The sequence below is a fragment of the Nomascus leucogenys genome, chromosome 9 (genome assembly GCF_006542625.1).
Source record: "Nomascus leucogenys isolate Asia chromosome 9, Asia_NLE_v1, whole genome shotgun sequence".
NCBI lineage: Eukaryota > Metazoa > Chordata > Mammalia > Primates > Hylobatidae > Nomascus > Nomascus leucogenys.
Window position 1 is genome coordinate 93,378,512 of NC_044389.1, and position 14,973 is coordinate 93,393,484.

Genomic DNA, 14,973 nt, shown 5'->3' on the forward strand with positions numbered 1-14,973 from the left:
GCAAGCACTGTTCCCTATTCATTATGTTGTTTATTGTCACTCTGCACTCCAGATTACATTTTTATGTATATAATGTCTGCCATAGACATAGATTTATATTATTTATTTATGACAGATTTATAATTACTGCTTTATATAACTGTCTTTTAAATCATATAGAGCAAAATTGAAGTTACTAACCAAAATGCATTAATAATGACTTTTATATTTATCTATGTAGTTAACCTGTTTTAGTCTGTGCTGCTATAACAAAATACTTTTTGCTGGGTAATTTATAAACAACAGAAATTTGTTGCTCACGGTTCTAGAGACTGGGAAGTCCAAGGTCAAGGTACAACATACTCACTGTCTGGTGAGGGCCCATTCCTCATAGATGGTCCCTTCTATGTGTCCTCCCAGGGCAGAAGGGCAAAAAAGGGACAGCTCTATGGGACATCTTTTACAAGGGCACTAATCCCATTTGGCCTAATCACTTTTTAGAGGCCCCACCTCTTAATACCATCACATGGGGGATTAGATTTCAACACATGAGTTTTGGAGGGACGCAAACATTCAGACCACAGCATTATCTTTACCAGTGTTTTTTATTTCTTTGTTCTGATTTGAATTACTGTCTAGTATCTTTTTCTTTCAGCATGAAGGACTCCTTATAGCGTTTCTTATAAAGCATATCTACTAGCAATGAATTCTAATTTTTTAACTGGGATATCATAATTTCTTTTGTTTTTGAGGGATAGTTTTGTTGGATATAGACTTCTTGGTTGATAGATTTTTTTTTCATGTTAATTTACTACCATCTAGGCTCCATAATCTCTGATGAGAAATTTGCTGTTAACTTTATTGGGGATCCCTTATACATGATAAGTTGCTTCTTTTGCTGCTTTCGAGACTCTTTTTCTTTTAACATTTTGATTATAGTGTTGCTAGGTGTGGATCTCTTTAGTTTTCTCCTACTTGGGGTTTGTTGAGATTCTTAGATATATAGGTTTATGTCTTTCATCAATTTTTGAAGTTTGCTGTCATTTTTTTCTTCAAATATGTTTTCTGCCCCCTTTTCTGTTTCTTCTCCCTTTTGGAGATCCATTATGTGTTTGTTGGTACTTTTAATAGTGTTCCACATGTCTCTTAGGCTTTGTTCATTTTATTCATTTTTTTTCCTTTCTGCTCCCCAGATCAGGTAATCTCTATTGATCTCTGTAAGTGTTCATTGATTATGTCTTCTGCCTACTGAAGCCTGCTGTTGAGCCCCAACCAGTAAAGTTTTCATTTCAGTTATTGTATTTTGCTAGTTCAGAATTTCTGGTTTTTTTTTTAAAGTTTATTTTTGTTGATATTCTCAATTATGTGAGACATTATTCTCATATTTTCCTTTAGTTCTTTGTACATACTCTTTAAGCATATTTAAAATAATTGATTTAGTGTCCTTGCCTAGTAAATGCAATATGTGGACATCCTCAGGGACAATTTCTATTGATTTTTTTTTTCCTCTGATTGAGGACCATACTTTCTTGTTTCTTTGCATGCTTTATAATTTTTTACTGAGTATTAGACATTTTAGATATATAATGTGGCAGTGATATTTTCTACTTTCTTAGAGGTTTTTGTTGCTGCTTATTATAGTTGGTGTTGTCTAGTGACTTTTCTGAAACAGACACTTTTGTAAAGTACATATTCTGTGCTGTGTGGCCACTAGAATTTCTCTTCAGTTAGCTTAGAATCTCTGGTCAACTAATGATTTGGCAGATATTTTCTTAACAGTTGGAGCCAGAAATATATAGTCATGCATCGCTTAATGACAAGGATGCATTCCGAGAAGTGCATCACTTGGCAATTTTGTCTTTGTGAATATCACAGTGTATTTATACAAATCTAGATGTATTTATACAAATCTGCAAACCTAGGCTGTATGGTATAACCTATTGCTCCTGGGCTACAAATCTGTATAGCATGCTACTGTACTGAACACTGTAGGCAATTGTAACACAAAAGTATTTGTGTATCTAAACATATTTAAACATAGTAAAAATGCAGTATAATAGGTACAAAATGTACATGTATAGGGTATTTACTATGAATACATCTTGCAGGAGTGGAAGTTGCTCTGGGTGAGTCACTGAGTAAGTGGTAAGTGAACGTGAAGGCCTAGGACATTTCTGTAGACTACCGTATAAACACTGTACACTTAGATTACACTAAATTTATTAAAAATACGTGATCTCCCCAATAATAAATTAACCATAGCTTACTATGTAACATTTCTACTTTATGAACTTTTTAACTTTTTGACTCTTTTGTAATAACACTTAGCTTAAAACACAAACTCGTATATAGTTGTATAAAAATATTTTTATATCCTTATAAGCTTTTTTCTATATTTAAAATTATTTACTTTTCTTTAACTTTTTAAACTTTCTTGTTAAAAATTAAGACACAAACACACATTAGCTTAGGCCTACACAGGGTCATGATCATTAATATCACATGTCATTTAATTGGAAGGTCTTCAGGGTCAGTAATGTGCATGGAACTGTCATCTTTTATAACAATGCCCCTTCTGAAATACCTCCTGAAGGACCTGCTTGAGGCTGTTTTACGCTTTATTCCTTCTATATATTTTTTTAAAAATTTCCCTCTGAAATAACCATAATAGTATAGTAAATACATAACCCCGTAACATAGTCGCTTATTATCATCAAATATGATGTACAATACGTAATTGTATGTACTATACTTTTATACAACTGGCAGCACAGCAGGTTTGTTTACACTAGCCTCACCACAAACACATGAGTAGATACATTGCACTGTGACATTAGGAAGGGTAACATGTCACTAGAAGATAGGAATTTTAAAGCTCCATTGAATTGTATTCTTATGGGACCACCATCATATATGTGATTCATTGTTGATGGCAACATTGTTATGTGGTGTATGACTAAATATAAATAAATAAATAATATATATAGTTGCATGTTTGCCAGTAGACTGTGTATATCTTGGGGCCATGCCTTCCACACTCAGTTGGGTAGTTTACACCTTTCTTAGCTTCAGTTTCTGCTTGTGCAGAGCCTGAATATCAGCTAGAAGTGAGAACTTAGGGCCTTCTCAAGTCTTTCTGAGCATGTGCTCTGTCCTGGGCATGCACATGGCCATCTAGTTTCCAAGGAATATGTAGGAGCTTTAAAAGCCCTTAGTCCCCAAAGCATGTCACTTTTCAGTCTGTCTGCCCATGCTTTTTGAGAGCTTGTTTGGAGGTTCTGGCCGGGGAGCGCAGCTACTTGTATACCCTTGACTGAAGACTGGTACTCCTCTATCAGGGATGGTTGTCCTCTTGGACCGAGCATGCAGCTTCGGGAGGGACGCACATGGAGCGGTGAGGGAAGAAGGGGACACCCACCTAGCCAGCCAGATCAGCTGAATCAACCCTGGTGATCAGTGGGGTGACAGATATTGCAGCCAGATCCCCCTCACATCCCCAAGCTTTTTGATAATCAATTAACCTTAGCTTACCACATAACATTTCTACTTGATGAACTTTTAAATTTTTTATCTTTTTGACTCTTTTGTAATAACACTTAGCTTAAAACAGCTATATGAAAATATTTTTGTGTCCTTTCAAGCTTTTTTCTATATTTATAGAAACAATTTATTATATCCATTGTTTGCCTCAATCGCTACCCCGTACCCCATTCAGCACTGGCTAATACATTTGCCTGTAGGCCCGGCATGGTGGCTCGTGCCTGTAATCCCAGCACTTTGGGAGGCCAAGGAGTTTGAGATCAGCCTGGGCAACATGGCAAAACCCTGTTTCTACAAAAAATAAAAAACACATAAATAAATTTGCCTTTAAATGTTTACAACAAATGGCCTATATGCTCTGGCAGAGTTCTGAGGGTGGCAAAATAAAAGCAAGCCCTTTACACAGTTTAAGCCAACAGAGTGGTTAAAATAAAACAACCACAGCTCTTTGAGAATAAGGTCAACTCTGATCTCTCTGGCACCAGGAACCTAACCAAGGCCTTAGGTTGGCATCTTTAAGACCCTTAGTGAGAATCATCTTTTTCTTAAGTGCTTGCCTAATTGCTGTAAATTTTGACAGGTTTTCAGAGATCAGATAAAGTTGATTCTGACAGTTTTTTGTCAGGTTATTTTCACTGTTTCTGTGGAGGGACGAACTTGGAGTTCCCTAACATGCTGTTTTTTGCTGACATGCCATTGCATTGTTTCCATTTTGATAAGCTTACATTATTTTCAGGGTTTGTTGTTGGTGTTGTTTTGGAGACAGGGTTTCACTGTGTCACCCAGGCTGGAGTGTAGTGATGCAGTCATGGCTCACTGCAGCCTCAACCTCCTGGGCTCAAGTAACACCCCCACCTCAGCCTCCCAAGTAGCTGGGATTACAGGTACATGCCACCACACCCAGATAATTAAAAAATTTTTTTTGCACAGATTGGGTTTTTCCATGTTGCTCAGGCTGGTCTCAAACTCTTGGGCTCAAGTGATCTGCCTGCCTCAGCCTTCCAAAGTGCTGGGATTATGGGCGTGAGCCACCACACCCAGCCTCAGAGTGTTTTTTTGTTTTGTTTTGTTTTGTTTTTGTTTTTTTTTCCCAAAAGTGATGATACATTTCTTCTTCTTAGAGGTCACCTGATTGTTAAAACAATTCATGGTTAGCTTGCCAAAGAGCCATATCACATTTAGAAGGAAAAGAATTCTAACAGATGAATCCAGTAGATCTAATATGAAAAGAATTAAAGATAGCCATTTCACTCACGTGCTGTCAAAAAATTTTCTCTCCAAGCTAGAGAGATAAAACGTCTAATATGGGAGATGAATGTTCTAACATTCAGGCCTCTAATAGAAATGTGATATCAAATGTATTAGACAAGCCAATACGTACCAGGGTTTTTACCTTTAAAGCTCCAATGGAGCATATTCACATTGTAGTTATGTGGACATGTTCCATATAGTTTATCAGGTCAGGAATGTAATAGGTGTTCTCAACGGCCTTCCCCAAACTCTATCTCATTGGGAAGTTACTCAGCCCAAGTCTGAAGCTAAACAGCCAACATAAAGAGATCTGATTCTGAAGCAATATTTTCTGAGTTTGAATTCATTGAGTACCTAATATTAAATAAATACATAAGCTAGTTTGAAGTACAACTTATCTAGAGCGTGTCTTTGTAGATAAGAAAATCTTCCTGTTTTTCACCTGTATCTACTTGAGGTAGAATTTATTGGTGAAATAACTCAACTGGATAGATTCTCAAGAGGAAAATAGGCAGTATTTGTGTATAAGAAACAGAGCCCTGTTCCTTAGAAGTGAGCTGTCTGTATCTGTAGCTGGGTGAAAAACATGAGATTGGTAAACTGTACCCTAAGGTGTAATAATCTGGGGGACCAGGAGGATGAGCCAAGAGGGTGGGAGATAAGGCTAAAAAAATTGGAAAACACAGGTGACAAAGGCACCTGGTAGCTGCTCAAGGGTTTAGAGTAGAAGAGCCGTCTGACCACATTTACATTTGGGGTACATATGGTGGCAGAAAAATGGAGGATTGGGGGATCAGAATGGTAAGACTAGAAGCAGGGAAATGCTTTAGGTTACTATTAGTTGTTTTTATTTTTAAGTAAGAAATGTTCCGTAGTGAACATGTGTTAATTTTGTAATAGAAGAAAATACATAGCTATTATTTTGTATGAAATATACTTGTGGAATAGTTTATTATATAGTCCCAGTTTAAAAAAATATAAGATTAAAATCCCAATTAGAGATTGGTTATTCATTTGACACTTGATGTCTTTGCTCAACAATAGGATTCATCACAGATTTTCATTAAATAATCATTTATTTCTACCACATTATCTGTAGTCTATGTAGGGAACGTGTCAATTTTATTAAGCAAATTAGAATGAAAATTACAACCATGTTACCTGCAGTACTTTAGTAATTTTTATAGCTCTGCAGCCTTCCACAAGTCACAAAAATACTCACACCCTGGGTAACATACTAGTCTGGGGCAACAAGCCCCAGAAAACTGATAATAAAAATAACGGTTTATAAAGACAAGCCTGACAGACTAATTATAGCCTCACTTTGTCTCTCTCCAACTCTATTTAAAAACTATTGATAATATTTAGTCCCATGTATATAGATTTTTTGTGTTGGTTTGGTTTGGTGTTTTCATCATTTGAACTTCTTAGTAGTTTTTGGAATTAATTAGACAGTCTGCTATCAAATGAGAGACATTTAATAAGCAAGTTTACTATCATTTTGCCCAGTATTAATATGTTATTTGAATACATTTTAAGTTTAATACAGATCAAGTTTTAAACCCCAGCCAGGTGCGGTGGCTCACACCTGTAATCCTAGCACTTCGGGAGGCCGAGGCTGTTGGATCACTTGAGGTCAGGAGTTCGAGACCAGTCTGGCCGACCTGGGGAAACCCCGTTTCTACTAAAAATACAAAAATTAGCTGGGTGTGGTGGCGCATGCCTATAATTCCAGCTACTCTGGAGGCTGAGGCACAAGAATCTCTTGGACCCAGGAGGTGGAGGTTGCAGTGAGCTGAGATTGTGCCACCGCACTCCAGCCTGGGTGGCAGAATCAGAGTGTCTCAAAAAAAGTTTTAAACCCTACTTGACAGTGTATTCTTTGTTATTATTATGCATTTTATACTGGCCATGTAAAAATGATGTTGTCTGATTTTACCTGTGCACACAGGATTATATAAAATGTAATTTTAATATCCACTTAATCTAAGTACTGAACCACGGTAACCTTTTAAATATATTTAAACTATGCAAGTAATACATAAATATTGGGCAAATTTATTTCTATGAACCAGACTGAGGAGGCTGGCCAACATTGCAAATACCCTTTAAAGTACTAAGTAAATTAGTATATTTAACTCTTTCTAATGATAATAATTTTTGATAAATGCTAATTTAACTCCCTTCAGATAGGCATGCTTTTTGACATGTGAAAGTGAGATTCCGTAGGTTGCTGCTAAGATGATAAACTCAATATAAATAACAATAGAGAAACCATATGGTTAGCCCGGGATTCGGAAATTGGCTTTAACATTTGCCAATAAATAAAGAGTTTCTTTGAAGGCACACAGATGTATTAATTTTTAATTTGTTTCTTTTTGATCTGTTAATTACTGAAAAAGATTTATTGGTTAATTTTAGGAAGGCAAGTGTTTGAAAAGTTTCGCCAAATACTGTCTTCTTTAAATGACTGTATGGTAATGAAAAGTTAAGAGGAGAGCCAAATTAGATTGAATAATTGTTCAGTCATGTGGGTCAGGCTTGTTGCATAGCCTGGTTGTTAGACTGATTGCTCAAATTACATTGCCTGGGGTCCTGCACTTGGCTGGCTGTCTTCTCAGATCTTAACAAGGTTCTGGGAATTTCTTTTTCTGACAAAGTTTGCTTTGTATTTTCCCCTCCCCCTACCACCTCCAGGATGCATCATCTGCAGACATCAGAAAAGCATATCGTAAGCTTTCACTAACTTTACATCCAGACAAGAATAAAGATGAAAATGCAGAAACTCAGTTTAGACAAGTAAGTGAAATATGCTATTATGTATATATTTTGTGACAAATGTATTAATATGTTGATGGTAAAAATATTCACTTATATGTGGAATATTTTCATTTGAAAATAAGGTAGTAGTTTAAAATATAGTGTGTATGTTTTTATTCAAGTTTCTACAAAATACATTTTTACCATTTTGTATTAGCATCTCTAAATTCTTGGAGGGTCATAATTGTCATAATTTTCTTGTCTGAATTACAGCTTTTGCTTCTAAATGCACATTTTAAGATAAGTACTACTTTTGTAACTGTCACAAAGATTTATTTTGATATCAAGCATTTTTAACCTCTTAAGTTACTACCAAAACATAAAGTGCTTATAATTGAGATTTCGTCTGTTTATTGTCTGTATAGGCACATAGGATTTTCTGCATGTGTATTGTTGTGCCTTCACCCTCCTACGTGATTTCTTATAGTTGAGAGTATTTTTATTTTAAAGTAATGCTTTTATTTTAGTTGGTGGCCATTTATGAAGTTTTAAAGGATGATGAACGAAGGCAGAGGTGAGTGTTCATTTCTGCTTTTGAATTAAGATGTTATAGTTTCATGCTACAGTTTATAAAGAATTAAGTCTCCTTAAACATTTTATTATTATGTTAGCATTTTATTTTTGTTCCTTCCAAGAAATGCAGTGTTTTAAAAATGTGTGTTTGAAGCAGAATTAATTTTATTGAAAGTATCCACTAGATTGATTCGATACTTACAAGCTTCAGGATTTTGAGTCATAATGTTAGCAAGTCCGGGCTTCCTTAATATGACTTTTAACATGAGTGTTTATGCCCTGGGAAATACAAATACTGCTTGAATTCAAATGAATGTCCATTCTTTCCCATATGTCAGTGATAGCTCCTATCTGTGCCTGATGCTTGGTGCTTTTCCCCTCCTATTCCTTAAATGTTTGAATTAGACTAGCGATAGTCAAGTTAGTACTCTTTCTTGATATTTCCTCACTCTCGGAATAACCCAATTATATAAGCTTCTGTTAGCCTGTAGAAGATAAGGGTGGAAGAAAACTTTGCCTCTTGCGTCTATTTCTTTTGCCTCCTTCCCTTCCTTTACTCTGCTCCGGCAATTCTGCATTCAGGGTTAAACTTCAGAGTGGAGGCAGCCCCTCACACTAAGACTTCTCTGTGCCCCTTTCAGAAGAGTGGCAATATATTTATGTAGTAGTTTATAATGCCAGTGACTTAAGAGGAGATTACACAGGGGGCCCCTTTCCTCTACTCCTACAGAATGTATGGAATGTAGACATCATTTCAGCAGCCTTCTAAGTTTTTTAAGTCAAACCACAACACATATGCACACACACACACACAACTAAAACAATAGTTTCACAAAATATTTCTTATTGCATGTTAAACACATTATTTTCTATTCTAGGCTAGACTACTCTTTTGGTGTTTTTTATTTATTTATTTTTTTAAAATGTTGGTTGTGGTTCACTAAATTGATTTCATGAGACACTAGTGGACCACAATCCAAAATTTAAAAACGTTCTACAGTACAAGAGTACCTGTAAAAAAACAAAACAAAACAACACCTGGCTATTTGACATTTAGGCAAAAGCCAGCTTAAATATCTGTATCCTTCAATGGGGGGGTAATACATCTTCAGACAACCCCATAAATTGTGCTATGTTACATTCTGAATCTTTCCTCAAATGTATTATCTGGAATTAGTCTGTATCCTAAAATGTTAGCTACCATTCTTGATTCTCATCTTAACTGTTTAATTTGAATACCTCTGCTTGTCAGATTGCAAGGCACAAGGATTCAAGATCTTCTCTTAAAGTGTTCTTCACTTTATAACAAGGGCTGGCATTGGTCCAGATACCATAGCAGACATTCCTCTGGTTTGAGATAATCCATAGTGTTGAAACAGTCCAAGAAGTGTGTTGAAAGAAGTTTTGGTCATTCTGTGCATATTTTCTAGTTGGTTTCTCTGTGAACCCTAGTTTTGTTTCACACATCAAGAATGTGCCTGTAAAGGTAGCTTTATTTAGTCTTCTAATAACTTTGGCTTGAGGTTTTTTTCTTTTTGTTATCTTAAAAGTCAGTAAACTTTGTAATTTCTTTCAGTTACCAAAATTATTTCTATCTTTTCAAAACAAATCACTTCTCATATATAAATTGTTTCTTCATTAACATGGAATCATCTATTAATAAATAACATCATCTCTTCAGGATTAGTTCTCTCATTTATTTTAGAGAGTTGATAGAAAAAATGAATGTGACAGTTACACAAACAGCTGCAGTATTTATACCCCTTGAGGCACAAGTAACTCTTTGGTAACTGGTTTTCCTTGAGGCAAAAGTCTTAACTAATCAAGCTAAGAATCACTCCTCTAAAGCTTGTGCCTGAGGCCAGGTGACCTATGAGTATTTAAACATATAGGAGACAGACATCTCTGCAGACATTACTTAATGTTTATAATTCCTTTAGGAAAAAAAAGAGCACAGTCAGCATTATCTTCTAAAAGAAGATTATCTACATATTGATATGAAAAAATGCTTTTTTGTATCACAATTATTTACTATAAATATTCATTAAATAATTCTTTTAAATGTGTAACCTTCCAGGAATTGGTAATTTGGGAAATTGTCATAGACATGTTTCCCATTTATTTCCCTTTTATATAATTGTGTTTTCTCTGAAATCAGATGCGTTATTTGAATTTTGCTGGAAAAGGGAATAGCAGTTAAATTGATAAATTAACAAACCAAATAACTTTTTGTTAAAAAAAAAAAAAAAAAAAAAAGGAAAGGCTGGCTGGGTACAGTGGCTCACATCTGTAATCCTAGCACTTGGGAGGCTGAGGAGGGTAGATCCCTTGAACACAGGAGTTGGAAACCAGCTTAGGCAACATGACGAAACCTTGTCTCTGCAAAAAATACAAAAGTTAGCCTGGCATGGTGGCACATGCCTACAGTCCCAGCTACTCAGGAGGCTGAGGTGGGAGGATTGCTTGAACCCCAGAGGCAGAAGTTGCAGAGAGCTCTAATTGCACCACTGTGCTCAGCCTGGGTGACAGAGCAAGACCCTGTCTCAAAAGAAAAAAAGAGAAAAAAGAAAAAGCCAGTTTTGTTGGATTTTTTAACATCCTTCTTTGGGTATAATTTGCATACAATAAAAGTCACCTGTTTTAAGTGTACAGTTAAGTGCTTTTTAGTAAATTTACAGGCTTGTGCAAACCATCATCACAGTCCAGTTTTAGAACATTTACATCTTTTCAAAAACCTTTAGCCCATTTGCAGTAGTTCCTCACCCTGATCTCCAGCTCCAGGCAATTACTGATCTATTTAGTGTGTTATAAATTTGTCTTTCTGGACATTTCGTATAAATGGAATCATGCGATATATAGTTTTTTATATCTGGCTTCTATTAACATAAGGTTTTCGAGATTCATCCATATTGTAACATATACCAGTAGTTCATTCTTTTCTATTGCTGAACAGTATTCCATTGTATGGATATACCACTTAACGTTTATCTATTCACCAGTTGATGGACATGTGGGTTGTTTCCAGTTTGGGGCTATGATGAGCAAGGCTTCTGTGAACATTCACATAAATCTTCAGAGGGACATATGTTTTCATTTCTCTTGGGTAGATTCCTAGGAGTGCAATTGTGAATAAACGTTTAAGCCTTTTTCTCCCCCAAGAACATATATAGTATGAAAATACAGTCATGTACTGCCTAATGGCATCTCACTCAATGAGGGACCACATACACAGTGCTGCCCGGGCACAGTGGCTCACACCTGTAATCCCAACACTTTGGGAGGCTGAGGTGGGAGGATCGCTTGAGTCCAGGAGTTTGAGACCAGCCCTGGCAACATAGCTAGACCCTATCTCTACAAAAAATAAAAAAATTACCAGGGTGTGGTGTTGCATGCCTGTAGTCCAACTACTTGGGTGGCTGAGATGGGAGGATTGCTTGAGCTACTTGTGATGCTGAGATGGGAGGATTGCAAGGCTGCAGTGAGCCATGATCGTGCCATTGTACTCCAGCCTGAGTGAGAGAGTGAGACCCCATCTCTAAAACAACCACAACAACAGCAACGAAAAAACCCAGTGCTAGTCCCATAAGATTATAATATGGTATTTTTACTGTACCTTTTCTAAGTTTAGATAGACAAATACTTACCATTGTGTTATAGTTGCCTACAGTGTTTAGTACAGCAACATGCTATACAGGTTTGTAGCCTAGAAGCAATAGGCTGCCATATAGCTTACATGTGTAGAAGCTATACCACGTAGGTTTGTCTAAGTACACCATGATGTTCACACAGTGAGGAACTTGCCTAACAGTTTGCCTAATTACGCATTTTTCAGACCCAATCACTGTCATTAAAGCATGCCTGTAACAGATTTTCCTGGTTATTGTAAGAAAGCCTAGCTTAGCAGCCTTCTCTAAACTCTTTAGCTAACTTGTTTTGGGAAACAGTAGCCCAGCTATGTTCCAACAAATTTTTATGAGTGCCCTGAATGTTAGTTGAGGTAAAATACTGAGTAGCAGTCATTACATTTATATACTAGATTGCACTTTAGTAATACTAACATACCTACTTTTGTTCAAAATCTATTATGAATTTTTAACCAGTCTTCTTTTCTAACCCAGTTGTGCAACTTTAAAATTTTTTGTCTATTTCATGTTACTATATTTATAAAAGTTGAATGTGTTTTTTAGTTTACTAAATAACGTTTCATTTACAAATGCAGTTAAAAGTATAATTATTCAGCCTTAATATGTTAAACTTTTATAAATGTATTAACTAGTTATTGTAAATTTGATTACAGGTGTGTTTGAATCAAAATAACCGTTAGTCTGAGAATAGGAAATTTATTTTGGCACCTTTCTTAAATAAAGTGCGGTGTACCACAATTTTTGGCATATATTTTTTTTTTTCAAAGAAGAATGAGAGCAATTAATTTAGACATGTTTTCTGTTTATAATCTTTGTACAAGTAGTTTTTATTCAGTTTCAAAATGTGACCTAAATGGAAATTATGTTATTATTGTTTTAAACTAAAAATTCAAGCTTTGTAATATGGAAAATTCATAATTTAGGCACATGCTAGAATTATTTAAATATTCATTTTCATAATATACAGATTTTTAATTTTAGTTTCATAATTACTATTTTATATTTCAAAAAATTGTAACGTTTTAAATTTCCATACATTTTTCTGCTGATAACTTGAAAAAATTTTAAATTTGTTTTCCAGTGTTTGTGTTAGCCTAAATATGTTTGATGAATTGCAGATTATAGTATGAAACTCACTAATGAGTATGTAACCATTATTTTATGTTCATGATGTATATTTTAAGAAAATCAAGTGAAATAAACACACATTAGGCCATATGTTGGATGTGTGGAATTGATTAATGTTTTCATTTCCAAGAAAATGCCATTATAATTCCCTATGATTTTTAGCATTAGTGATATTTTTTATCATAGAGATTTCTTTCTTTATATCTTACAACACATACATTTGTACATTCTTAATCTGGCTTTAACAAATAGTTGAGAACAGTTTGTATGAATCCCAAATACAGAGCATTTTAACAGTGTTATATGTTTAATATAGAAAAGCCTAATAAAGTGATGTTTTAAATTTTATGTGTTGTCAACACAGTATTTCTTCTTAAATGACTTATGAAAAGTGTCTGTGTGTACTTTAAGAAATGTATTTTCAATGTTTCATCAAGAAAGCAGTGATTTATCTTTTAACAGCATATATTCTAAAAAATGAACTATAATGGAAGCTATCTTTCCTTAAAATGGCCAGTCGTGTGAGCTATAATGTTCATTGATAGTAAAATCAATAGAGCATTGATTCTAAGCTTAATCCTTAGAGACTGTTGTTTAGAGTGACAGACATAGCCTAGTAAATATCTAGTTCTGTTTAATGTGTTCAGTGCATGAGATTTTGCTCTCTTGAATTTGTACACCAAATACAATTTATACGTAGGGTAGAAAATAGTAGCTATTAACAGACACATAGCACTTTCAGTTATGATGGTGATAAAATATTTGATAAGAGATTCTTAGCTATGAGTTCAGCTGTTTTCTCTTCTGCTATAGTTTAGTTATACCCAAAGCAAATTTAATACTTAAGAGTGCTATTAGGGAATTGTCTCCATTTTCTTAGATGTTCTTTATCAATAACTATACTTTTTACCTGAAGTTATTTCATGGGAGAGGTTTGCTGAAAATGATGATTTTTATATTCACCTTTTTCCCCCTCAACAAACCTGAAGTAGAATATGGATTGAGAATAGATTCAGGACTTAAGATTTATTGGACTTCATTTGAATGTTGTAATCTTATGTTAGAGCACTTGAAACCTTTTTACCTATATATTTTCTCATTTAAAATGAATCAGTTTTTGTAAGATACATTTAAACATAAATTTTTGATAACATGAATGATAGTTTTTATGAAGTCGTATTATTATATCTTGATGTTAATATTCAAGAATTTCGATAAATATTGAAAAAGAACAGCACCAAATTTTTCTGGTGTAGCTCCTGCCAAACCATACATTAATTTGTAGGCTCTTGTATATTACACAATTTGCTTTTTAAGAGTTTAGTACTAATTAATGTCCTTTGCTTTCAACATTGGTTATTCCAATTTGATGACACTGTTATTAATAACCTAAGTTGATCGAAAAGTCAGGTTTTCTAGATTTGCTAATAAAATATATTTTGCATTTATATCTGATGGTTTTCTACTGAAAAAAGAAGTTGCCTGTAATAAATCCTCTGCTTTATTTTTTTAGCATATCTCCAAGGTATCAGTTTAATAACTATCAAAGTAGCTACTGCAGTTGTTGCATTTAAATTGATTTACATGTCAAGACTGGCAGTTTAGCAGCTGCGCTATTATTCCTAGATCGGTCAATTTACTTGAGAAAAACCTACTACTGAGTTCTACTGACCTGCCTGACAATATAGGCCCTATTTCTATTCCTGTAATTAGGCCTGCGACTAACTCAGAATATTTTTAATTAAAATATTTTGGTCAATGTGTTTCACCAAATTAAGCCTTTCAGTGAAGATTTAATTCTGGAAATAGTGTGATTAGAATATTTAATGAGTTGTGTTCAATTAACAGGTTGTGTGTGTTGAACACACAGTGTTTGTGTGTGACCATTTTGAGTTTTACAATCATAAATGTTACTCCTTATTTTTAACCTCAAAGATATTTGTTCAATGATTGTCTGACAAGTAAATTTAAATTCAGTTGAAAATTTATTTTAAAGTAACTTTTTTATCCTGATAGTACCAAGAAAGCTGATTTAAAATGCATCAGCTTTTTAAAGGACTAGGAAAGCTTTTACTTGTTAATGTTCTTCTCTTCCAGC

At 34.6% G+C, this 14,973-nt stretch overlaps 1 protein-coding gene across 2 annotated transcripts in view; it reads left to right on the top strand.

Annotated features, from left to right (window-relative positions):
• The window catches only part of DNAJC1 (DnaJ heat shock protein family (Hsp40) member C1), a 222,012-nt gene that overhangs the window by 73,453 nt on the left and 133,586 nt on the right, over nucleotides 1-14,973 (top strand). For both annotated transcript variants that reach the window (XM_030819216.1, XM_030819215.1), the window contains exons 2-3: nucleotides 7,468-7,569; nucleotides 8,058-8,104. In XM_030819216.1, the coding sequence (XP_030675076.1) occupies nucleotides 7,468-7,569; nucleotides 8,058-8,104 (149 nt within the window). The remainder of the gene's footprint in view (nucleotides 1-7,467; nucleotides 7,570-8,057; nucleotides 8,105-14,973) is intronic.